The following is a 27,398-nucleotide window of genomic DNA, read 5'->3' on the forward strand; positions in this document are numbered from 1 at the left end:
CTGACACAGTGGAAGACAGAAGTGCTTTTGAAGTGTAACAGTCTGTGAATCTACAGCAAGGAGGGGCTCTAGTAACGCCCCACTGAGGACTTCTAACTCATTAACATAATTGTACAAGTTGATTTTAGAAGAACGTAACCCATGGATAACAAATATAAGAAGATTACCACAGTCACGGTGCCTGGATCTATGAGTAAGTGTCCCTGGTTTATCATGATGGATTTTGATGGTAGATTTTCTAATTAATTAATGAATAATTTATAAAAGAGGAAATCTGAACATATGACTCGTTGGGGCACATGTATAAAAGTTTTGGCTTGCCTTTATCTTTAATTTTTGAGACTTTTGGTCCAAATGAGCACATGCACCGTGAAAAGTTTTCCATGGTCTAGTTTTCGCCAGTGTTCTCCAAGTTATCGCCCGAATCCAAATGCAACAGTTGCGACTTTTGTTTTAAAAAGTCAGCCATATTGAAAAGCATCCCTTCCGAACCCCGGGAGGAGACACAGGACCCCGGTGTATGGGAATCCTATGACCAGTATGTCATGTCTCATATAAATTACCTTCTCTTAAAGGGGACTTACAGAATAACATAGAAGGCAAAATATACAAGTTTCTAAACTGTTTCACAAAGTGTAAACAACTTCACAATGAAATGTACAATACAAAAGTAACCCATTGTAACAGCATCCAATATATACAGAACACACAATGCAACAAGAAAAATGACGTAGAACTAGTAAAATATGTAAACACAGTTAGAAGCTCTGCTAGATTTTATAAGTTCTCTATGTACTGGAAATTCACACCATTTTACATTTTATAGATTTAGATATCTTATATATAAGCTGCTGGTTTCCTCCTTGTGACATGAACACTTCACCTGCATCACTACATGTAAAATCACAGGATAAGAGGGAAGTCGTCTTCCCTCTTACGGGGGATGGGGGGGTCCCATAAATAACTATTACGATAATCTAATAGATCAGGCATAAAAACCATTCCTGCAGCTTAATATGTGCTTTGGATTCCGTCTTAGAATGTCCATGTAATATGTCCGGCGGTGGTCACACATGCTCAGTCCCATCACCCGGCCCCTTGTGAATATAGGAGGTAAAGCAATTCAATAGATGCTATTAAAACATCTACCAAATACTGGTGTGTTTGTTAAGCTTCTGGTGCCCTGTTTATTTATTTTTTGAAAGCTTTTAAAATTATGCAAATGAGCCTGAGGGACTCCATCCTCCATAGGGGTTAATGGAGCCCCTCGGGCTCATTTGCATAATTTTAAAAGCTTTAAAAAAATAAATAAATAAACAGGGCACCAGAAGCTTATTTTTTTAAAGCTTTTAAAATTATGCAAATGAGCCCGAGGGGCTCCATTAACCCCTATGGAGGATGGAGTCCCTCAGGCTCATTTGCATAATTTTAAAAGCTTTAAAAAAAACAAACAAACATGGCACCAGAAGCTAAAAGAAAAGAAGATCCTGTCATAGGGGTACACACCAGTATGTCATTGTGCTTGGTTTACAGTCCTTCATCCTCGTGGTAGATGAAGGATATATGAATCAACCTGTTAAACTGCTCATGGACCTATGGATTCTCCCTTGACCCAATGTGCCTTCTCTCATTTTGGGATTGTAGGGTGCACACAACTGGGATATCAGTAATAACCCCAGGAGATTAAAGTGAAAAGTTGACTTAAACAGTACATTATCATCTAGTGTATACAATATAGTTGGGTCCTGAAGGCTATATGGCCTAATAGAGCATAATGACAGTAGTGGCCCTTATATGGCAGATGTGAAGATGCATACCATAAGTTTCTGTTATGCTATTCCGTTAAATGAGCGTAATGGAATTAATTAACAGGAAGCCATTAGTGCATTTGTGAACTTTGCCAGAGTCAGGAGGAATATAAATCAATGAAATCACCATAGGATAAGATCCCAATGCCCTAACTGAAATGGTTGGTCACCATCACAACTCTTTACTAGGGCAAGTGCGAAGCCCTAATGTAGTACTTACCATGGTAAAGTTTCTGTAAAGCCGCAGGGATCGGCATTGGGGACAGCAGGACTCTGGACTTCCTGTAACGTCCTGTGTCCTACTGCCTTACGGGGAATCACAGGAGGGCCATGTAGACATTACTGTGTGCAGCCCTCCACCATTACCAGTCTCATATCAGTAGGTGGAGGGGTGTGCCAAGGACATCTGCTCACCCCTCAAAATAACTCTTTGGGAGTAGTTATCACAGTAATGCCACCCCTTCCCCTGCCAGAAAACAGCAGGACACAGGAAGTCCCGAGTCCTGCTGTGACTCGCAAGTCCCGGAAGGCTTTATAGAAAGTTTACCAGGGAAAGCACCATATGGATGGCCCTCTTAGGGTTTTGTACTTTGCCTAGTAAGGTTTTTTTTTGATGGAGACCAACTCTTTCAAATTAAACAGAAAGCTGTTCGATACAGAGGCCCTTTCAAAGCACAAATGTTTAGTGGCATTGAATTTGACCCCTTATAAATGAAAGCAATTTAAAGGTTTTCCGCATCTTATAAAAGTGATGGTAAGAATTATTAATTGTTTGGATATTCTAGTATGATCATTGAGGGACCAACATCTAGGAGTATAGGACTTTTGCAGTTCTCATTTTAGACAGGTGTGGCGCTGTGTAGAGAAAACAGACTGGTCTGCGGCAGCACCACCCCCTCTATGGATCCCCCATTCATTCCAAGGATCATTGCGGGTCCCAGACGACTGACCCTCAGTGAGCATACTTCCAATATACCAATCACTTAAAAAGATGGGAAAAAAAAAGTTTATAAGTTTCTGAACACTAGTTTATTGCAAGTCAAAGCCAAATCTGTCGTCCTGGGCTGACAGGGGTAACATGAGCAAAGGAATTCACGTGCGTCAACATGGACACAAATCGGACAGAACAGAATTCAAGGATATGCTTTCTTGCAGAAACAGCCCATCTCTTTTTCATGGGCTACGAGTTGTATCACACTGCAATACAAGACCCAGTCCACTGACAGGAGAGGCGCTGTTCCTAAAACAGGTTCATCTCAACTCAAAACAATCCCCTTTGCATTAAAAAAAATTGACTTGACATTTCCCCCTTTAGACAAACCATAAGTGGAATTTCACCATAAAAATATATTTACGGAACTGGACATAAAAGAAAGCTGAAATATAATGCAGGAAGGATGAAGTAATAGATGTTGTGTGTATGCGGAAGTCCTTGCAAAACAGAGGAGAGGAGACTTGCAGGCCATACGATGTATACAGAGGCGGCTGCTACATACCAACATCTCAGAGAAAAATACATCTTCTATAGAAGCAGAGTCCTTCATAACAAAAGCATAAAATATCCATAAGACATAAATTAAACCAGATGTAACACGGATAAAATGCTAATATACACAGAGGCTAAAACCGTGTGAGCCGTGACAGTCACAACATTGTGTCTGTGCCCAGAATAAAATACTAAAAATACAACGTGGTAAACCGTTTCCCGTCTTTACAGGCAGTAAAGGAAAGTGGTGGAGAGAAAAAAAAAAAATAATAATACGGTAGTTCCTAAAAGCGGCTACTGACCGTCAGATGACTTCATCTTATTGATTTCCATCTGCTGCTTGTACTAAAGGCCGCTCCATCCTACCTGCTGTGAGATTGGCCCCATAATTGTAGGGCAGCCTTTTAGAAAATATCTCGCATGGAAAAAAAAAAAAAAAGATTCCGGCCATTCCGGAATTGTGTAAATAAAATATTAGGAAAGTGCAGAAAAGAACTGCTAATGGGCTGAGATGTCTAAAAATGAAGCAAGATCAAAACAACAGCTGTATTATAAAATATGCATACAGTTCTCACTTAAAGGCAGCCTATAGAAAACGTATAGGGGGGCGGGGGCATGTATTTAGGCAAAGATATTTTATGTAAATCTGTAGGGGAAGAGCACTTAAAGGGAGTCTACACCTCAACCAAGTGTTATCTGCTGGCAGTATACTGTCGAGAAATAACATACTATTAATATTCTGTCCATTATGTGGTTTCCAAGATAATCTCATTTTAATCCGTATGCTAATGAGGCAGTTGGTGCACCTGTGTGTGTCCTCAGCACCTGAAGCATTGCTATTCCTACCCAAATCACTTCCCTCTTCTCCATGTGTGTCACAAGACAACAGGAGACAATCCAAAAAGAATAGTAGTGCTCCAGGTGCCTAGGGCGCGCCCAGAACTGCCTCATTACCATATGGATCATAAGGGGATTTTTTTTAGAAACAGTAAAAAGGACTGAAATAATGAAGAAATTTTTAATAGGATACTGAATTTCTCTGCAAAATACTGCCTAGAGATTATATCACATTGGGCGCTAGAAGGCAGAGCAGAGAGGATTCTGGGTGACATAGTACAAGCAGCCAAAAGCAATGGCACATGATTCAAATCAAGACAAGCAGCATTGGCGGCAGTGATAAGCTATAGCCAGGCCCTGGGGAATAGTAGTCATGATCGCTTGATTGTAATGTAAACTAGCTACACAATAGTGCGGAGGAATGATGCATTCTGGGAATTATTGTGCTGTATTTACAGCATAGAGGATATCTATAGGTCCCATAATACTTTCAACAAATCGCTCAATAGAAGGTCCTGGCAGCCCATGTTTGAGCTATGTGAATACTGTGTTTATGAGGCGCAAAAAAATGTACAGCACATGCACAGATTCAGACAGCGGAGTATCTTGTAACCGAACATGTGATGAGCATTGCCATCTTGGACCCCATGTAGCGACCACATCTATAAATGTACAGTCATGGTCCTTCTTTTAGGATGTGAAGTTAAATATTATCTAATTTTGCTTATGTATATTGTACAAAAAACGTTGCCCATTATCAACTAGAACAGTTCTGCTTTAAGAGACTTATGATAAATCTCCCTCATAGCGTGTATGACCCTGCCAAATAAAACCCTAAAAAAAAAAAAATCTGTAAGAAAAGCAATTACCGTATTTTTCAGACTATACTGCGCACAAAAAATCCTTTGATTTTCTCAGAAATCAATGGTGCGCCTTATAGTCCAGTGTGCCTTTTATGTGAACCGTACTTACAGAACACAGCTGCCTTGAGCTGTGCACAGGTCTGCCACCCGCCGGTCATTCATCCTTATAATCAGGTGCGCCTTATAGTCCAGTGTGCCTTATATATGAACCTAAACGTTTTAGCATGCATTTATTGATGGTGCACCTTATAGTCCAAAAAATACGGTAACCAATTCTACTTCATAAAAGCTGATTAAAATCATCCGTGTCTGCAAAGTCCCTTTACGTTCTCTATAAATTTTAGCAACTCTACGTTTTTCTGCACGCCACTTTCACAACAGTCGACGATATCTGTCCTTGGCGAGACGCCACCTTGTATAGGCACCCCCTTTGTTGTGGGCACGGGTAAAGTAACAGGCTTTTTCTTCGGAAATTATATGTAAACAGGATATGAACAAAGAACCAAAAAAAAATTAAAATATACAGCAAAAATATGACATCGCACAAAATGTTTACAAAAGGAGGGAAGGGGCTTCGGGAACTTTCTCCAGCAGCACTGGGGTTAATGAGTCCTCTCTGGGAAGGGCTGGAACAGCAGTGTTGAACAGTGAACCCACATGCGCCAGGTAGAGGTGATTTTGCCCGGACTGGACATAGAGCTATGCTACACACCCTCGCCATTTCCCAGCATCCCCCTTTCTGTTAGGTGTGATTTCAGTGTGTTGAAGATGTGAATTTGTTGGTCAGGACGCAAGGTTAAGAATTGCTGGATTAGTTTACTTGGGTTTGGCCCCCTGAAAAAAAAAAAAAAAAAAAAGGGAACGTTACTTAGCAAATGGAGACAATATCATAATTTCTTCCTAAAACAGCGCCACGCTTGTATGCAGGTTGTGCAGGGGACTGCGGATCAATACCATTTTGGTCAACGGAGCTAAGTTGCAAGCATGGCTTTATATTGTTGGACAATTACTTTAAGCATGATGCAGTCATGTTAGATCTGGCCATCTTGATACAGTACACCAAGTACTGAAAACACTATTCCCCTATCAGTAAAAGTCTCTAAATGTGACATATTTCAGTCTGTCCCCAGTTTTACCAAACCAACAAAAGAAACAAAAAAATTAGGTAATTCCAGTATTAAATCGATGACAATCTTCATTAAATACAAAATATATGTATATATTTTTTACAATTCACAAGCGAAATCACAATATATATTAATAATATAAACATTCAAGGTGACTAACCACATGCAGGACAACTAGAGCAGCTGGACAATAATACATTGAAGCTATTTTGTCTAAGGGGTGGTGCTGGATAGGTGGTGGCTGATTACATAGGATTGGACCAATTGGGGGACAATTTGATTGGTCGCAGTAATAGAGCCCATTGGTCCACAGTCCAATTTAATCAGCCACCACCTATCCAGCACCCCTTGGACAAGATAGCTTCTATGTATTATTGTCCTGCATGTGGTTAGTCACGCTGAATGTTTTTATTATTATTATATTGTGATTTCACTTATGAATTGTAAAAAAAAAAAAAAAAAAAATTATTTAGTATTTAATAAAGATTGTCATAGATTTTGTACCGGAATTCACTCATTTTTGTTTACTTTACAAATGAGAGAGTACCAGGTAATGTAATATTATTAGGGCATTTCATGTCACTATATGATTTTATTTCAAGGAATTAGTCTTGAAAGTTGTTCTTTTGTTGTTGTCCCCAGTTTTAGATAATTCTACACTTGTCATGGAGAGTTGTAGTTGTGATATCACTGATGACCTGTAATCCTCTGTGATAAAGAGATGTTCGAGTGATCTATAGGGAATCCCATTACTGCCGGCAATGATCTGTATCTGAAGACAACAATCTATATGCATAATTATGTTCATTGCTGCCCATGACTCGTATACCAAATATTGATTAGCTAAAACAAAATCTGACTGATGAATCAGACTACAAATCAATTGTCTGTAGTCTGTAACCATAGAGACAGCAGTAAGATTCTATCCAGATGATGTGTAATACAGCTTCTAGCAAAGGCAGGAGGTATACTCTCTTGACTAACCTGATAAAGCTCGCTATGTACACATTCACAAACGTGGCCATCAAGTATTGACAGTCAAATCTATCCATGATGCCTCCATGACCGGGAATCGTGTTGGCAAAATCCTGTAGAAGGAAAGATCACAAAGATTAATTCAGAATAAAAGGATTCCTCCATACTATTGGATGATTACATCTACCAATATATGTGGCCCAGATAACTGGACTAAGGTCACAGCAGGTCAGTCTAGGATTTGATCGGTCAGAACACTTACTTTGATTTTGAAGGCTCTCTTAAATCCGCTAGCGAAGAATCCTCCAAATGGACCAATGAGTGATGCAAACGTGGAAAGAGCAATGCTGTGTATCTGGAAGGGATACATCCAGACTGTCTTCTGCAGGTGGGAGGGAGAATAATACTGTGAGAGGTTATGTAATCATTGCTATACATGTGCACCGGAGCTACGTGTGATAGACAATGTATTACACAAGCAGGTGTACACCCAAATATTAAACCTCTACTAGTACACACACATATAAAACCTGTAATATACAGGATGTATTAAAAAAATAGATGTTCACTCAGATATAAAACCCGAATGGCCAACACAAGAACCTGTATGACAGCAAAGAATAAGCACAGGAAGGTTTGGGGCACAGGACAAGCCCCCCCCTTACATCTGGTGGGCTTCGCCAGGGCTCCCTTAGTGTATATCTATTTAAATCCGCAGGCATTTTGACCACCGCTCTATTTTTGCCCATTCTACCTCTGCAGGGACCACATTTGTGCGCATTTCTTATTGTAAAATCTTGTAATGTCTATGGGTCTTGGGGGCCTAGTATCTAAGTACTGTGATTTCTTGGCATCTATTCCAGATATTTCTATTATATTTCTATTTATGGTTAGGATTAAGATTATCTTGGTTACCATTCTAATTGACGACACATCTATTATTTCGGGGTGTGACCCAGTATATTTTTATGATGCACATTTATCCCCATACATGCTGTTAAACACATAGGGGCAGATTTTTCAAGCTGTCTGAAAGTCAGAATATTTCTAGCTGCCCATGGCAACCAATCACAGCTCAGCTTACATTTTACCAGAGCTCATGAATATTTCAAAGGGAAGCTGTGATTGGTTACCATGGGCAACTAGAAATATTCTGACTTTCAGACAGCTTGATAAATCTGGCCCATAGTGACAGATTCAGACCCCAGAATAAGGCTCTACAGACTCTACGATTACACAGCAGACATCCAACTATAATGCCCAGACGCCGAGCACTGAAGACCTTAAATTCTGAAGTCAATAGTGACCATAGCATCTGAGTGGTCCGTGTGATCATAGGAGCCAAGGGATTGTCATTGCTACCAGAGCTCACTTAGAGGGATCTCAGGTCTGCCACTTGTTTACTCTTATTACAACCTAATTCAACAATTAAAAGTGGAAAACAATGCATTTTCCTGTTACACGTATTACAGGAAAAAATTTAAATCGACATCATTTGAAATTCTAGGCCTCACTTCGTATGTGTACGCATATGACAAACTTGGAAATAAAAGTTTTTAAAACAAAGTTTTTATGGTTTACCATCTATGTTTGAAAAGAAGTAACTATATCTATAGATGTTTTGTAGCAGCTGCACATGTAACCTACATAATGGCCACTAGATGTCCCCGTATATAGTTCTATGTGCACAGGGAAGATATAGGTGTTGAAATATACAGAAGTATAGAAGTATCGGTAATACAATTTAACATATTCTATCTGCATTATTGATTCTGAATCTGACAATTATTGTTCAAAATTATTTTTGTTGTAAGATTCCTGCAGGAAATCCTGGTACTCAGCACTGTAATATACATTGTAGCATTCAAATAGTATACTGCTCACAAAAGAGTATTCTAGTTACATCCTCCAACCACAATCTCATTGCATCCTCTACTCCTTAACATTCCTACGCAATAAAAATCTATATAGTCAGCTCTGTACGGTCAGATGGGCGCTGCCAGGCCATCGGGTCTGCCCATTTGACAAAAGTGAGGCCAAGTAGTTTTACCAATTAATACACTCATTAGGCTTGTTACTGTCAGATAAGGCAGTCTGGATCTGTCATCTTACAGTAGAGACCCAAAAAATATTTACAATGATTGCTCAGGAACAGTGGGGAGTCAGGGAGAAAATTCGATATGTGCCGAAATCAGTGAAGAAAGGGCAAAAATCAAAGAAGCCAGAGCTGGATTTGATTAAAGGAACACAAAATGTCACTACGTATGTGTGTGTGTGTACATACAAACGCTAAAGATATGAAATACCTAAATTCATCCTTTTTCTATTATGGATTAATATACACAGCGTGCATGTTCTTCCATCCTTTGGATCAGTAATCCTTACCCAGCTAATGACAGATTGCAGCACAGCGGGGATATGATACTCTTGGAGCTGGAATAGCTCTGATGGTTGGCAGTCCACCATGAACCTGTTGGTGTCGCTGTTGAACTCCACTGGGCATACAAAGTAACTGTAGCCGGCCATCACATAGGACAACTATGGGAAAGATAGAAGAAATGTCATTTTCCTCAGTAACATCTCCTAGTGTGGAGCGACCAGTGTATGAGGATAGAGGCCAAAGCCAAGTCCCTACCAATAATCCAAACACTACTGTAGAGAAGAAGCCGCCAATGAATCCTTCCCACGTCTTCTTGGGTGAAAGCTGTGAGAACGCAGAGAGGACACAGAAGTCAGGATAAAAACCAGCTATGGTGTTATATAGCGCACAAAAAAAAAGGTTTCCTACACATAGATAACATCATACATAGATGGCAACAAGATAAACATAATGGGGGAGATTGACCCATGGAAACCAATCAGAGCTCAGCTTTATTTTTCTAAACAGCTGTGGGGGAAATGAAAGCTGAGCTCTGATTGGTTACTATGGGCAACTAGAACAATTCTGGTCTAAGAAACTTATGATAAATCTCCCCCAATTAGTGATGGGAATTACGGCTCTTCTAAGTGAGCTGGCTCATTCGGCTCAGCTCACTAAGAAGACCCGGCTCTTCTGGCTCCTGAACGGCTCCCTCTTAAATATATAATAGGGAGCCGCAGGCCAATCAGTCACCCCACACCACTCCCCTTTTAACCTGATTGAATCGGTTTAAAGGGGGAGTGGTGAGCCCATTGGCTGCAGGGTTAAGTGAGCCGATTAGCAGGAGGGTTAAGTGAGCCGGCTTGTTCATGAACGACACAATACCCTGTACAGGAAGTTTTTTGCCATGTATGGTGCAGCTCCTGGTAAACAGAAAGCACAGTGTTCATCCATGTACAGGCAAGATGTAGAATACATGAATAATATACTGCATAATAATATCGATGAGATGTAAACTACTAGGAGAGGTGTGTAGGGGCTGGTAATTTTAGAGATAAGATATGACTTAACGGACATCTACCACCAGGATGAAATATTGTAAACCAAGCACAACGACATACTGGTGTGTGCCCCCCTCTACTAGAAGCTGTTCTTTTAGCTTGTTATGCCCCCTTTTTTTGCTTGGTTTACAATCCTTCATCCTGGTAGTAGATTTCCTTTAAGGCCTTACACTGATCAGAAGCATTGGCAGATCATGAAGACCAGCGGTTAACTGGAAACACAAGTCCTAGATCCTGTCTAACTTACTTTAATAAGTGGAGTCCGACCAAAGAAAAAGCCAAACATGTACGCCATGATGTCATTACAGATCACACAGGAGATGGGCACTATAAACCTGCGGGAACAAGAACATCACATTTTAATGTGTGAGTAATGACATCATGAGGATAAGAGACCAGAGATTATACACGTCATCTCCGCAGCAGTTGTGAGGTCTTTCTACAGCACATAACCCAAGTCATGTTCACCACACTGTCGATTTTAGTTATGATCTACAGAAAAAGGAAAAGTATACCTCCCAATCACATCTGGATCATATCATGAGAACAGAGGTCCTGTGAGCTCCATGTTAAAGGGAACCTGTCACCAGGAATGTCACAGAGGCCATGTATCTGGTGACCCGTTGCAATGGCCTCTGCCTTTGGCAGTATTCTGAAGGATTTCAGTACATTATAAAAGGTTTATTTCACATTACCTGGCTCCCTCCCGGCAGCATGTGCAAGTCCCCAGGGAAGAGGCAGCTGCAGCCTGTGTGTGCCTGTGTCAGTCTCCTCCCCACCCACTTCCTGTCTTGTGCATTGAGCAGAAGTGGGGGATAGTGTGGAGTAGAGGAAGAATTCGTGAGAAGACAGACACAGGCACACACAGGCTGCAGCTGTCCCTCCCCAGGACAAGCTGCTGGTACGGAGCCGGGTAATGTGAATTGGCAATTGGAACCGTCAGCTAAATGACATTCCTGGTGACAGGTTCGCTTTAATGCAGTAGTGGATGCATATACAGGACATATTCTCTCACATGGCCAAACCTAAAAACTTTAATGGAGACATATGGTACATTCACATGGTCCTGATTTCTTACAACCCAGAAAAATATGTGATATACAGGGATCTAAGAAAGGCAGGTTTTCAGCAACTAACAACAAGTGTTCATGAGTTTATGCACCAGTCCATACCACTCATAGGGACAAGCAGGATACACTCCACGTGCTATACAACTATTTTTTTTTTGCCAGTTTTGTTCATGCATGCCAATACCAGATTACACATGTGAACCTATATTACATAATGACCCCCTATCCATACAGCCCAATTATACACAATTTTCTTTTCTCATCTAAATCTATCAGAAGACCACAATTTTAAGATTTGAGTCACCCACCACAGTATATGGCCATAACAGTCTAGATATACTGTAACAGATGTAATTGTATACACAGTTCCATGTGATAGCTGAGGCTAGCCATTCACATTAGACAGCTGTTATTCTTTCCAAAATCCCCATCCTCCATACATAAGCATGCTGTTCTGATATGTTATAAATTGGGGAAAGAGGAATATTGTTGTGATATAGCAGAAAACCTCTAGAGGTCTCTGGTGTATAATGTGGAGGCTGCGCTCGGCTGTAGCGGTGATGCGTCTGTAAAGCCGAGTAAGCAATTCTTGGCGAGTTTTGCATTGCTGGACAGAGGTGGCGGAGAATTGTTAAAGGGATTTTCCTGCCACAAGTTATCTTCCATGCATAGAATAGACGTACCGTATTTTTCGGACTATAAGGTGCACAAAAAATCCTTTGATTTTCTCAGAAATCAAAGGTGCGCCTTATAGTCCAGTGCGCCTTATATATGAACCGTACTTACAGACAACAGCTGCCTTGAACTGTGCACAGGTCTGCCACCTGCTGGTCATTCATCCTTATAATCCAGTGTGCCTTATATATGAACCTAGACGTTTTTAGCAGTCATTTATTGACGGTGCGCCTTATAATCTGGTGCGCCTTATAGTTAGAAAAATATGGTAAACATTCTGATCAGTGGGGGTCCCTGTAGTGATCACAAGAATCCGTTATACATTCTATGGTGCCGATGGAGATGGAAGAACTTGGCTTACACGGTCAGTGCCATAGACTGTAAGAAGGTCTGCTGTTTTGGGGTACAAAAGATCCCTATTCTAGGTATCCATGCGGGACCCACAGCTCCGACATACCACTGATCGGCAAGTTACTTCACATGTTTTGTATAAGGAAAAAAATTGTTATGGATAACCCCTTTAAAGGGGTTTTCCCACAAAAGAAGTTAGGCCCTATCAACTTGCTGACTGGTGTGGGTCTCAGTAATGAGACCCTGACAGATCACAAAAGGGGGTCCAATGTACCTCCATCTGACCCCTCGTTGCTCGCCGAGATGAGCAGAGCAGTTAGCCGCACACGTCAGTACTGCCCCATCATCTTTATGGAGCTGGCGGGGATTGCAGAGTACGAACTTGAACTTGTTTCGTGGGAAAACCCTTTAAGTATAGCTTCCTGTGCTATTCTGAAGCATTCCTTGTACTTGTATAAAAGTTTTCATACATTTTTCTAACCCTTTTAAACTCACTTGTGACTGTGGTATATAGGGTTTTACATGGGACTGCATGTACACTTACTATATAATCCTAGTGAGAGTTATCATGAGGGACACAGCTCAAATAAGTGTATGGGAAATCTACCATCAAAATGCATCCTGATAAACCAGGGACACTTACTCATAGATCCAGGCACCGTGACTGTGGTAATCTTCATATATTTGTTATCCATGGCCTCTTTCCTTCTAGAATCAACTTTTACATTTATGCTAATGAGTCAAACGAGCTCTGTGGGCGTTAAGAGTTCTTCTGTGCTGCAGCTTTACAGGATGTTATACTGTCTCCCCGTCTCTGTCAGCAGTTTCCCCTCCCTCTACCTGACTTAATCTCAAACAGTAGGAAAGGACTGGTCCAGCACAGTGTAACAGCCGGTAAAGCTCTGGTAACGCCCCCAGGAGCCCTTCTTGCACACAATTGTAAAAGTTAATTTGGATAATGGATAATCAAAGAGGGATTAGCACCGTCATGGTATCTGAATCTATAAGTGTCCCTGGTTTATCATGATGGATTTTGATTTCCATTAATGTCAAACACTGTCAAAGTTAAATATAAAACATTATAAAATCAAGTGAAATAGTTGAGCGGCTTCCAGATAACAGAGGGCAGAGCCAGGCATTCCCTTTACAGCTGTCCAATGCCATTGTAAGGAGAGGACAATATAAATGAAAGCACAGCTGAAACAGGATTACAATGTGAGCAGGGGGACTAAGAGCAGTGAGGCAGCATCGTGCCGACGGGGGGTTATCGGGTCACTAATAATGGGGTCGGCTTATGGGATCGTCACAGCCATTTTTATTTTACAATCTGCTGTAAAATGAACGCTAAAAATAGAAATGGATGAACTCCAAGAGCAAGAATAGCCAGAGCTTCCAAAACCTTACAAAGTCTGCTAAAACATTCTGACATTTTTTGTGCAATTACCAAATTAGGCAGAAAAATTGCATCACAATCCGTTAGCAGGCAGAGGATAGATAAGAACGGCCTCTTGTCCCAGAATGACTTGTGTATAATAATCGCAGGAGTTTATATTAATAGACAAAAATGAGACCCCAACAAAGTGTCACTGACCCCATTATAACCAATAGTATTTTAGGTTTCATTAGTGTCCATCAATTAACATACAGGGGCTTCCATTTCTGACATTGCTCTAATCCTAAAGCAGAGAAGAACAACTTAAAGGGGTTTCCCATTGTTTGTAAATTTGTAACATATAAACACAAGTCATAAATATTCAATATTAAAAGCTTCCTTCCCCACCTCAGGGACCTCACTTTATGCCTATGGGAGCACAGAGTCTCTAGGCTCAGCAATTTCTGGTGCTCCCATAGACATAAATAGCTGCAAACCTTCCATTTGGCTGCAAGCGGGCCCCCATTCATAGGTTGGTGCTGGTCCCATCATTTATAAATGACATATCCTATAATATGTCAGGAATGCAGATTATGGGAAAACCCCTTTAAATGGAATATTTTCATCTGGACATTTACTTTTAATTCACTTGCCATATATAATGAAGGCATGCATACATACATACATACATACATACATACAAATGTACCTTTTTTTTTTTATAAAAAAAAACAAACAAACAAATGATTGCACAAAGAAACAAAATAGTTTTTGCATATGAAATGCTCAGGAATGACTGCATGTCCCACAGCCGTCCAGTGGTAATGATTACTGAATCCAGACGGGCCTCAATAGCACACGTGTGGCCACAGCTGCCAGGGTGCGGGGATGGTTGTATCCAAGGACAACCATCTCATTTCTAGAGACACCAGGGCTTCATCTATGGAACGTTTGCTTTACAAACTTACAGTTTATTTCATAATACTCAATTGATGTATATGGCAGATAAATTAAATGTGAATGTCCAGATGAGAATACCCCTTTAAGCCACTGTTGAATAATGCAAACAGTTGTCAATGGTGAAACATCTTAAAAGTCTCATGCACACAACCATTATGGGGGCCGTGACCTGGCCTCAAAATTGGCAGCCAGATCATGGCCCCCAGTCATGTGCCTCACCGCACCATGAGCTGGCCAGGACATGTCCTATACTTTGCCTTTTTGCGCTATCGGCCATTCGGTTTTCTATGGAGAGGTGAGGGGTGCGTATTTCTACGTTATGATTACTATTTTGGTATTGTGTGCCCCATTACAGTAGTAGCAGGTGATAGAATCAGCCACACACCAGGATTCTACATTTGTACAGGAGGACGACTCACCAGATCATTCCTTCAAACAGGTTGTGTATTATCAGGTGAGACTGTGTGACGACGATCAGTAGGGTGACATGAGTCCAGCCAAACTAGAAAAACAAGACAAAACATGTTGATATAAAGGTAAAGTGTACATTTCCAGGATTACGAGTAGCAGCTTAATCGGTATGTAAACAACCCCTGGGACCCCCACAGAGCTGAAGAGGCTGCTTTACTCTGAATCAATGACATTAAAAGGTCAGAACCCCTAAAAATCAGGAAGAGCTAGCATTTTGTAGTGATAGGCAAAAGGACTTCACGGGGCGGATGCACGTTGGAACACCACATAGGCCAGATACATAATCACAAGTCAACAGGGACCTCATTTTTCACTAAACACAGATTCTAAAAGCCCATGACACCTGCAGTGCAAATATGTCTTTCTGCCTTTTCCATGCATTTGCATTACAATATAATTGTGAGTTATAACTTACTCTTGCTCCATGACAAAAACCTGGGGTAGTCACAGGGGCTGGGCTTTGGTTTAGATTCATTTCAAAAATCAACATGTGACTTGTCTGTGTTACTCCTCAGAGTTTGGCCCCCACCTTTGTGCTCCTGTCTAGCTCCTCCTCCTCCTCCTTCTTCTTCTCAGAGGTCACAGCCTGGTCAGCCTAACATCAGTGGGGGAGGGAGGAGCTGTACAGGAGCACAAACATGGAGAAAGCCTGCAGCTCAGACAAGTCACATGTTGTTTTTTTGAAATGCATGCAAACCAAAGTCCAGTCCCTGTGACTACCCCAGGATTTTGTCAGGATGCAAGTCACAGGGACTGGACTTTGGTTTGCATGCATTTCAAAAAAACAACATGTGACTTGTCTGAGCTGCAGGCTGTCTCCATGTTTGTGCTCCTGTACAGCTCCTCCCTCCCCCACTGATGTCAGACTGACCAGGCTGTGACCTCTGAGAAGAAGAAGAAGGAGGAGCTGGAGCTAGACAGGAGCACAAAGGTGGGGGCCAAACTCTGAGGAGTAACACAGACAAGTCACATGTTGATTTTTGAAATGAATCTAAACCAAAGCCCAGCCCCTGTGACTACCCCAGGTTTTTGTCATGGAGCAAGAGTAAGTTATAACTCACAATTATATTGTAATGCAAATGCATGGAAAAGGCAGAAAGACATATTTGCACTGCAGGTGTAATAAGCTTCTGCAACCTGTCTTTAGTGAAAATGAGGTCCCTGGTGACAGGTTCCCTTTAAGGTAGATAATGAAGCATTAGTCCTGTGCAAAATTATTCAAACTTGTAGGGGGCATCTCAGTTAGACTCTTCACAGGTCATTTAAAATAAATTTTATAAGACGCCCCAGGTATAAGCCCCAGCATGATTTTTAAACTTTTTCAAAGGATTAGAGTAGGGATTCTCATAGAACCATAGATATCTACTGTTAAAGACTGGAATGTAAGATCCAGTCTTATTTTCAGTAGATTAGATTACTATTTGTATGAACCATATTCATTAGTTACCATGTAAAACTGCAAGCGGTAATGCTTCTTCACCAAGCTCAGCACAAACATGCAGAAACCTGGAGAGAAAGGAAGGCATAAGTACATGGATCACTTACACAATTTGTACTAAAGTAAACCAAAAACTAATAGACTAATAAGGGAGGGAGGGGCGCATCGGAAAGGGTTTTTTTCCCCATAGGCTAGGCATACTCGGCGCATATCTACCTGGGGGGCGGGGGCCTGGCTGGTTCTATAACCTGGGGGGCGGGGGCCTGGCTGGTTCTGTAACCTGGGGGGCGGGGGCCTGGCTGGTTCTGTAACCTGGGGGGCGGGGGCCTGGCTGGTTCTATAACCTGGGGGGCGGGGGCCTGGCTGGTTCTATAACCTGGGGGGCGGGGGCCTGGCTGGTTCTATAACCTGGGGGGCGGGGGCCTGGCTGGTTCTATAACCTGGGGGGCGGGGGCCTGGCTGGTTCTATACCTGGGGGGCGGGGGCCTGGCCGGTTCTTTACCTGGGGGGCGGGGGCCTGGCCGGTTCTATACCTGGGGGGCGGGGGCCTGGCTGGTTCTATACCTGGGGTTCACTAAAGAGGTTGGCCAGTTTACCTCATTTGTAATGTAAGTGTTGGGGGGACATTAGGATATCAGGTAATTTACCAATATACATCTATTAATAGCTCTGCTCCGCTTTCTTGATATGTAAAGTGAAGTCTCCTGTCTTTTACCTTACCAGCCTGAGATTCCTGTCCTTCTATCTGGCGATTGTTCATGGTCAGAGATCACATGATCCTCCATCTGCAGCCATTTTATGGACAGGAATGTCTGGCTGATGAGGTAAAAGACAGGAGGCTTCACTTTATATATCAAGAAAGCAGCGCAGAACTATTAATAGATGTATATTAGTTTATTAGTAATTTACCCAATATCCTGCCCTCCACACATTACAAAAAACATGAAGTGGCCAACCCCTTTAAGATCTATGGGAGTTCTAGCTCTAGAGTGGGGAGGCGACTGTAACGTTGTCCATCTATTGAGTATCCTATAATATATACAAAATTGTTACCAGTTATTGTAATCCTCCCTGAGCAGATAATGAGGTTACTGCTGAAAAGACATCTACAGGAAGCGGAAGTGTCAAAATGAAAGGACATGAAAATAATTGAAAAAAAAAAAAAAAGCTAAGGGATCATATTATTTCTGCAGGAAATGTGCCCCTCCCCAAAATAAAAAAAACACATAATACATTCACTTTAGATTTTAAGTGGAATATGTGGAGACATCCTAAAATATAATGGCAATAAAAACAATTCCACAAAAAAGGAAGAAATCTTCCTACCCAAAAGATATAGAGCAAAGGAAATGAAGCGGTGATATTTGCTGAGGATTCGTAATGGCTCCTCTCTTTGGACCAGTGTAAAGAAGTAGTCGGTGACCGTTTCACCATAAAAGAAGTAGTTGACACATAACAAGAAGTACCTGCGAATAACAAAAAAAAAAGTTAGAGACTAGTAAAAGAATGAATAAAATAAATAACGACCATACTCTTCTAAACACTATGAGCCTTCTTCATCATGGATCGATATAGTTATGGCGTTCCCTGTTCTTCTCATTCCATCTTAGAATGTCCACCTATGTATCCAGTGCTGGTGGTCACACATGCTCAGTAGCTATAACACAGAATCTGCTGCTATTCAGCACACAATGTGCACACAATATTCCACCACATCCACAACATCATCTCTGTAGCTTTTATATCCATACCACATTTTTTATTTGTATATTTTCTACATCATGTGGACCCATCTGATGTTCATTGACATAAATAATATTGTCATCTTTAGATTCCAGTCACGGAATACAACACGGACATTGTACCAAAAAAACAAACTAACTAAAAATGGTCAAAATTTGACCAACGGGTTCGCATAAAGCCGCACCAGCTAAGGGTCCGAAACCAGGGTAGATCATAGGAATGGTAGACATTGTAGCCGATCATGATAATCTCCTGGAAACACTTGATCTGCACACACATCACCTGAGGGAAGAGTAATACATGGGTTATATATACACACAGTATATTCTCATACATAACCAGAGACCCCCAAGCAACACTTACTATCATCATGAGCACTATTGGACCCAGATAGATGATGAAGAAGAAGAATGAAATCATGGCCAGCGTGAGGATGCCTCGGACCCACCAGTTCTTCCATCTAGTCACAGAGGAGACATTGAGGTTAGCAAAGTTAAGAACCATGGAACACATTTCTAATTCTCCATAACCCAGTGCCCACCATAGTTGGCAGTGATGGAGGACACATCACTAGACGACTGCGCCAGCTCCTTCCTTCTCAGGATCGGTGCTGTCCCAGACATTAGACATCTGCTGTTAGGCCATGACTTCCCCTTTAATAAGGTGAATTACCGTATTTTTCAGACTGAAAGGCGCACCTCATTATAAGGATGAATGACCAGCAGGTGGCAGACCTGTGCACAGCTCAAGGCAGCTGTCATCTGTAAATGCAGATCATATATAAGGCGCACCTTTGATTTCTGAGAAAATCAATGGATTTTTTTGTGCGCCTTATAGTCCGAAAAATACGGTACTGCATACTTAGCAATGAAAAAAAACTACAGGAGGAACCTTGATGTTAAAGCGAAAGACACTCATTGAAGAAAAGCTAAATAAATGACATTCCGGCTACAAAAAGGTGTAGGCACTAAGGATTTCTAAGGATTTCTCTCAATAAAAAGGAAACCCCTGGAGGACCCAATTATCAGAAGTGAAAAGTTTATCACATTTTAAAAACGTAAGAAAAACTATTAAGCCAAAGTACCTAAATAAACAGCGGCAGATGATAATAGTAAACTTTGTATCACACTTTAGTAAAGAAAAATGTTTCTTCGCTCCGTTTTTTTTCCCTGTTTTTTTTCTTATTTAACCCCTTAGTACTGAGCGCCAAGCCATTTCCGTTTCATTTTTAACTTCTTAATATTTCTGTCACTATACCTGTATGGAGTCTTGTTTCTTGCGGGATAAAATGAACTACGTATGAATTTTTTTTAAAGGGTTATTGCAGGAATAAGCATAATTCATATTCAAATGGGTAATTAAAATTAAAGCTAATATGTAATTAGTTATTTAGCTGAAAAAAAATGTTGACATGCGCTATAATAAAGAATTAAAATGCTACTGGCCCTTCAATCAGTCCTGTGATTTTGTTCCTGTCGAGGAGACTCAGGACATAAGATGGCCACTGGTCACATGTCCACAACACAAGTCCTACACCTGCATGGGTAGGTCATGTGATTATCACTACGATTGGCTGTAGTGGGTTGGTTGCAGTGTATCCAGTATGGCCAGTGTTGTGGTGAGACAATGTGCAGTGATGGCAGTTACACATCATTACTATGGTAACAGAGCAGGACTGTGTGTTACATCTTCACTAGGCGCAGAGCATAAGAGGGAGGAGGAGTTACTGACAACTGTGAGATCATGAGACGTGTAGTTGTAGATGAGGTCGGAGATAACTCTGCCTGTTTCAGAAAGACCATAAAATTTTGTGAATAGTAAAATTAAACTTCATTTTGTGACTAATGACATCGAGTTTTGTTATATTCATTTACTCATAGCATTATGGGTTTTGCATTCATATTCCAGGAATACCCCTTTAACCTCGACTGTACAACAGATTAAAAAAACCTGCAAAACTACAGAGCCCTTTTTTTAAATAAAAATGTTTCTGTATTGATCTTGCAACCTAAATTCAAAAAACTTTTTCCTGGATCAATACAAATACAACAATAGCAAATTTATATATATATTTTTTAAATGATCTTTATTTTCATAATGAAATCCTCTTATGGAAAATAAACCTTTTTGCATCAGGACCTTCTAGTCAGAACTTTTGAGAACTGCAGTGTGAGGAGACCTGTAGTTTTTACCTGCACAACATTGGCTTTAATCAAATTAGAAATTTTAGCTACACGGGTGAAAGTACTTTTATTCTCCACTGTGGCCTAATAGAATGATACTGCAGGCAGCCTTGGAGTCCTTCAGAGGACCCCCGGCTGCATGTCACCTTATTGGCACCCTGTGCTCGTGGCTGCGGGGTGTTGATGGGTAACAGAGGAACTAACCTCCATTGCACCCACTTAGACACTGGGCTTAAGCATGGTATATAAGGGGTTAAGCAACTGGGATTGGGCCTTTTCACTGATCCAGCACGGGAGTGGCTTGAACTTTCAAAGCACACCACGAATATGACAGCCATTTTGTAACAGGCAAACAAGGATGCAGAGAGGACAACTGAGACAGCAACTTTCAAAAGGAGTCCCCCCCACCCCTGTATGTTTACTATGCATCGGCTATGTATAGCTGGCTATTTACTTTGTTCTAGAAGTTTACTTTAAATAGTTGGTTTATCCCATGGATCCTCCTGCAGATGTTTCCATGACTATACGCACACACTTTATATTTCCACACCCGTGTAGGCACATGAGCAGGGACGATCTATAAAGTATTGCGCATTGCAGAGGGATTATAAATTTATGATGCCGCAGTTTAATAAAGTTGCTGTTTTTATTTCGGCTACTCTTAGGACTCCCACCGGAAAACTGTGTTTGATCAGGATTCTAGCAGCCGTCGCGTCCTACCAGCCCCCCCTGTCTATTTAAAGCTGCGCTTCCTGATCTAAAGCCCTTATCCTGTAAGGAAAGAATCTAATTGACTTATTGTTACAGAGGGAGGAAAGACGTCTCACTAGAAAGTGACTGCTCCGAGGCTCAGGAGATAAAGTCGTGGGCGTACGAGGCCTTCACCCCACCTGGTCTCCCGTTACCAGTCATGAATAGTTGAGAGACGACTTGGCGGATGCACTATGGTACCACCATGACTCCTGTGGTACTGATAACGTGGTATTGGGTGACTGCTCCTGGGGCGCCCGGTCATATGATCTGATCAAACATGGCATCTGGTGACAAACTAGGGCGCTGCTCACATTTCGGTAGCAGATTTGTTTAGATTAAAGCAATATCCATGTCTGTGATGGGATAACACGGATGGCTGCTTCTCGTATAAGAAGGGTACAATAATAATATCGAGTTTTCTCGGCCAAGTTTGGGGCGGCCCCCCGGGACACTTGCAATGTGATTTGCATACTGGATTCAACTTTCTGTTTTTCCGCATGGCAAAAACACTAGAGATGGATAAAGAAAGCATTTCTCACATGTTTCTTCATCAGTTGTCTGCAGGCAAATTTCCCTGGTAGACAAATATATCAATTTTTTTTCTTCACTAAAAAAAAAAAAAAAATAACAGATAATCTAATCTGTTTTCTTTTTCTGTCTATAATTATGGAGCCGGCCATCTTGCCCGAGCTCTAGTTACTATATCTAGGGGTATACAGGCAGTCCCCGGGTTACGTACAGGTAGGTTCTGTAGGTTTGTTCTTAAGTTGAATTTGTATGCAAGTCAGAACTGTATATTTTATTATTGTGACTGCAGACAATTTTTTTTTTCTCTGTGACAATTGGATTTTAAAAAATGTTGGATTGTCATAAGATAAACAATAAAGCCTAATAACAGACACCTTTAATAACTATTATAACAGTTTATTGTAGCCTGGGGCTAAAGTGCAGTAAATTACCAATATCCAGAGGTCAGTTTGTAACTAGGGGTCGTCTGTAAGTTGGGTGTTCTTAAATCTGGAAACGCCTGTACACTTTACAGCAGCTTATAGGTAGCATTTGTCTTAGCTGACTAATTGAGGTCTATAGAGAAATTTTTTTTAGACATGCTCAGTGCATACAGGAGGTGTAGATAAGCTGTGACATCATCTATTGTCAGTAGTGATGTAATGATGGGTCAGTGTTATCTATATAGAGGTCATTGTACAGGGAGGGGGAGGAGATAAGCTGTGACATCATCTATTGTCAGTAGTGATGTAATGATGGGTCAGTGCTATCTATATAGAGGTCATTGTACAGGGAGGGGGAGGAGATAAGCTGTGACATCATCTATTGTCAGTAGTGATGTAATGATGGGTCAGTGTTATCTATATAGAGGTCATTGTACAGGGAGGGGGAGGAGATAAGCTGTGACATCTATTGTCAGTAGTGATGTAATGATGGGTCAGTGCTATCTATATAGAGGTCATTGTACAGGAAGGGGGGAGGAGATAAGCTGTGACATCTATTGTCAGTAGTGATGTAATGATGGGTCAGTGTTATCTATATAGAGGTCATTGTACAGGGAGGGGGGAGGAGATGAGCTGTGACATCATCTATTGTCAGTAGTGATGTAATGATGGGTCAGTGTTATCTATACAGAGGTCATTGTACAGGGAGGAGGAGATAAGCTGTGACATCATCTATTGTCAGTAGTGATGTAATGATGGGTCGGTGTTATCTATATAGAGCTCCTTGTACAGGGAGGGGGAGGAGATAAGCTGTGACATCTATTGTCAGTAGTGATGTAATGATGGGTCAGTGTTATCTATATAGAGGTCATTGTACAGGGAGGGGGAGGAGATAAGCTGTGACATCATCTATTGTCAGTAGTGATGTAATGATGGGTCAGTGTTATCTATATAGAGGTCATTGTACAGGGAGGGGGGAGGAGATAAGCTGTGACATCATCTATTGTCAGTAGTGATGTAATAGGGGGCTTACACACAAGTGTTCAATATTTGGCACATTCAATGGTTTGTCAAGGTTTGCAAGGCAGGACTCAATGAGCTAAATGGATTATGCACCTTGACCTACCTGGCACCCTGGTAATGACGCACACTACACCCCTCATCACTCTGAATGGCAAATGATCAGGAGCAGGTCCAGCAAATTAGTCTCTACATAGGAGAGAGTAGTTTTGAGATTCAAGTCAACTAACCATGAACCCTACACACAGCCATTGTATAAGCACCTGAGGGGGTTGGGGATTTCCAGCGAGCAGCAGTTTTCATCCCTGCAGCAATTCATTAGTGGTTCTGCCAGCTGAGGATTGTCTGTAATCTGCTTACTGTGCAGTCAATGAGCACAAGTCACTGCTTCTGATGTCCTCATCACAATGGGCATTTAACTCCTGCCTAACTAACACAATGCTGGTCATATGAGTTCTGACATAGTGGGGGAGATACTGAGCAAAATGTGCAAAACTTCTGGAGTCAATTTTGCCAAAAAATACAACCATCTAAAATGCATAGTACTTACTTTACAGGGGCTGGCTAGGAGGGCCAGGACCCTTACACGGTCACTTATATTATACTTGGGCCTGTTTACACACGTATATGGACGCCGTATGCTAGTCGTACAAACAGCAGCCAGCACACATCCACCATAGGAGTGCATGGTGAATGGCGGGGAGCAGTGAGCACCACCGCTCTTTGGCCATGAGCAGACGTTGTGCGTTTCCCATGAATTTTTAAGGAATGAAATAACGAAAGTATTATATTTTATCAATATCCCTGGATTTTACCTGTTTCTCTATTCCAGAAGATCAAGTACTCCATCTGGTAAGCTGCAGAGCCCTGACATTCAGGGTGATGCCACACGGCGTTTTGAATCCGTTTTTGGTCCGTTTTTAAGCAGTCAGTTTAAAAACGCATGCATTTTTTGGAAAACGCATCCGTTTTTGACCAGTTTTATTTAAAATAATTGGTAAAACCTGTCAAAAACGAATGCGTTTTCAAAAGATGCATATGGTTTTTAACGGACTGCTTAAAAACTGACCAAAAACAGGTTCAAAACGCAATGTGTGGCATCACCCTAAATATACGCACACACATGCTTCCCTGCTCCACAAGGAATTCGACAGAACCAGGTAAAAATAAAAGTAGAAAAAGTGAGAGCCATTAGCTGACAAGGGTAAATAATAAAAGGATAGCCTGCCTGCCCATGTTTATTATTGCATAACTTATATTGTTACAGGCTAAGGTTACATTCACACTGACATATGCCCGCACAGCTACGGCTGGACAGACATACGTCGGGTACCATGCATAGGAGGAGGGGTGACCCCCTCCCCTCTCCATAGCAATGCATTGAGGACAGGCCGTGTATGGAGCGGTATGGTGCTGCTCTACCATACGGTAGTGTGAATGCAGCCTAAAGGTAATACAATTGTTTCATTTACTCGTTCCGGTTGACTTTAGCAGTGCATTGGCCGCATGCCCAGCAGTCCTGTCACCAGAGCTGGCAGTGCCCCTGATGAGGCGGAGGGCAGCTGAGAGAGCTTGGGTCACTGCTTGTTCACAGCTTGTTGTTGCTCCTCTGTCTTGATGATGGGCTCGGTGTGTAAGTGTGAAGGAGTGGTGGAAGCAGAAGCTCTGCACGCTAGGTCTTTACCCCAACCTCGAGTATATCACCTCCCGTGGCTGGAGGGACATGACAGGGGCAGCTTGTCCGTACAGCGGTGTGGAGCGGGGTATGGTTGGGCTGGAGGAGGGGGGCGGTAGAGAGCTTGGTGCTAGTAGCAGGATGGAAGCTGGCAAACAGTTTTTTTTTTTTAATCTGGTTTTGCCGAATTCCTTGTGGAGCACAAGTGGCTGGAGTCTGGCAGTCGCACAAACTGATGAAGCACGTGCAGACTACAATGCACTCAGCCAATAACAAAGCCCCTTATACACTGCTCAATACTAGCAGCATGAAAGGAACTTAGTTATTGGTGTTGTGGACCATTCGCGCTGCGATCTTAATGATATTTTCCTCCTTTGCACTCTACAGGGGATAATTGCCAAGTGTACTTTTAGGCATGGCAATATTTGTGAGGAGTAATGGCGCCCGATCATGCGTCTATGACACTTGGTGAGGCGTTTATGTGACCTCTGGTCTAGTCTCATTATTAGACATGATTAATCTATCCCAGTCCCCAGAACATTACGAGAAAGAGATGTGACCTGGAAGACAGGCTGGACAAGGCTCGGTTGAGGACTTCTGGGGTGTCATCTGTCGGGGTGCCCTGCTGAGTGACGGCCGGGTCTGTCTTGCTGTCGCTGTCTGATGCAGTCTCCCCATCTTGTTTCATTTCAGGTTCAATTTCCTAGAAGAAAAAAAAACAATATTCACAAGTAATTAAAACTTCGTCTTGTTTCTGTGACTCTGCAATCTCCCAGACACACCCCAACAAAGTCCTATGTCCCAGGAGGCGTATTCCCAAGTCTTATTCTCTAATAAAACCGTTATATGTGAAGACCCAGGAAAGGGAGTAGAATTTTAACACTTTTTTTTTTTTGTCTCTAACCCAACCTGGATGCCAGAGTGTGTGGTCCAGAAATCATGGACCATTTGGTGGATACATTTCCCGAACCGCAAAACAATTAAAAAAAACTAATTATAGGTACCATAGTGCCCAGGACAGGGGTGTCGGAAATGATGCTATCCCTTCCGCCTCTAAGAGTGACTCATCTCAGTCAAAAAGTGTCTCTTCTTAGTTAAGAAGACGTTGACAGTGGAGGAGAATTTCACAGGTAAACAGGTGAGGTTTGACATAAAAGAAGGGGGGGGGGGATTAGTAACGTAAAATGTGGTGACAGAGTCCCTTTAAGGTTAGTCAACTTGCCAACTGCTTAATAATAAATAATATTAAAATAAAAAACAGGGAAATATCAGGGGCATAGGAAGCTTCTATGATCTACTGGATGCAAAATGACTCTTCAGATTTAGAAGATAAAACATGAGGCATTTAAAATGTTGAGAGGGTCAAAAATGTAGGTCAGACGGTGATTGTGAGACCCACATGACTACAGGAAGCCCCTAGCCTTCAGGCCATGTATAGTGATCAGGCACCACAACACCACCATTGTGCTCCGCGTACTAATCGCCATACCAGGAGGTTAGTGGTTCATTTGCTAAGATTTATACAAATCAGATCCACCCGGAGTTGGGTGGTCGCAACCACAGCCTCTAGAGGTAAAAACACTCAATAAAGCGATTTCACGGCTCTCTATAATGATAGCAGCGACTGTGCTGTGGCTGGAAGAACAATGGCGTACAGACACAACGGGGGACTGGTAGACCCCTCAAGTCACCCTGACCGTGACAGAAAATTAGTTGTCACTTATACCAGGCATACAAGGCATGTGTATCAGGGGGATCCGCACAAGTCTTGCATGGAGAACGCTCATTATCCTCTAGATGAGATGTTTACATGAGAGTGTTGGTTTCCTGGGGGAATAGCCCACCCTGCCAGGTTACTGTGACTACCCCCTCCCCGGTATTAATCCTCCGGATCCAGCATTCTCAATGCCAAATGTGTGCAGCATCCCATCAGTCCCATTTCAGCGGTCAGACCTCCATCAGTAAGGTAGGGGTTAACTTTAATGGCAAATGTCAACAAGTATGGCAATACCACCAAGTACCCCCAAAACCCCAATGCTATGTATATCTGCATTGTTATAGGGAGTCACATCTCCCCCTTTTACACACACATTTTTCTGTATATTCACACACTGTAGAAATTGTGGAGCAATTCACCACCTTAGATGAAAGAGACGGAAATTTCGGCACCAGATCCCCTGTGGTGCATGGAGTGATCTACACTGAAGACCACAGTCAAATC

The 27,398-nt window shown here is 41.8% G+C and overlaps 1 protein-coding gene across 2 annotated transcripts in view; it reads right to left on the reverse strand.

Annotated features, from left to right (window-relative positions):
* Positions 1–3,140: 3,140 nt before the first annotated feature.
* Positions 3,141–27,398, reverse strand: part of CDS2 (CDP-diacylglycerol synthase 2) — a 61,264-nt gene continuing 37,006 nt past the window's right edge. For both annotated transcript variants that reach the window (XM_072148891.1, XM_072148890.1), the window contains exons 2-13: positions 25,738–25,880; positions 18,960–19,056; positions 18,781–18,878; positions 18,180–18,319; positions 16,863–16,921; positions 15,364–15,446; positions 10,764–10,851; positions 9,732–9,800; positions 9,482–9,634; positions 7,359–7,478; positions 7,106–7,209; positions 3,141–5,828 (exon numbers count right to left, since the gene is read on the reverse strand). In XM_072148891.1, the coding sequence (XP_072004992.1) occupies positions 5,699–5,828; positions 7,106–7,209; positions 7,359–7,478; positions 9,482–9,634; positions 9,732–9,800; positions 10,764–10,851; positions 15,364–15,446; positions 16,863–16,921; positions 18,180–18,319; positions 18,781–18,878; positions 18,960–19,056; positions 25,738–25,865 (1,269 nt within the window). In that variant the 5' untranslated portion in view covers positions 25,866–25,880 and the 3' untranslated portion in view covers positions 3,141–5,698. The remainder of the gene's footprint in view (positions 5,829–7,105; positions 7,210–7,358; positions 7,479–9,481; positions 9,635–9,731; positions 9,801–10,763; positions 10,852–15,363; positions 15,447–16,862; positions 16,922–18,179; positions 18,320–18,780; positions 18,879–18,959; positions 19,057–25,737; positions 25,881–27,398) is intronic.

This window comes from Engystomops pustulosus, chromosome 4 (assembly GCF_040894005.1).
Source record: "Engystomops pustulosus chromosome 4, aEngPut4.maternal, whole genome shotgun sequence".
NCBI lineage: Eukaryota > Metazoa > Chordata > Amphibia > Anura > Leptodactylidae > Engystomops > Engystomops pustulosus.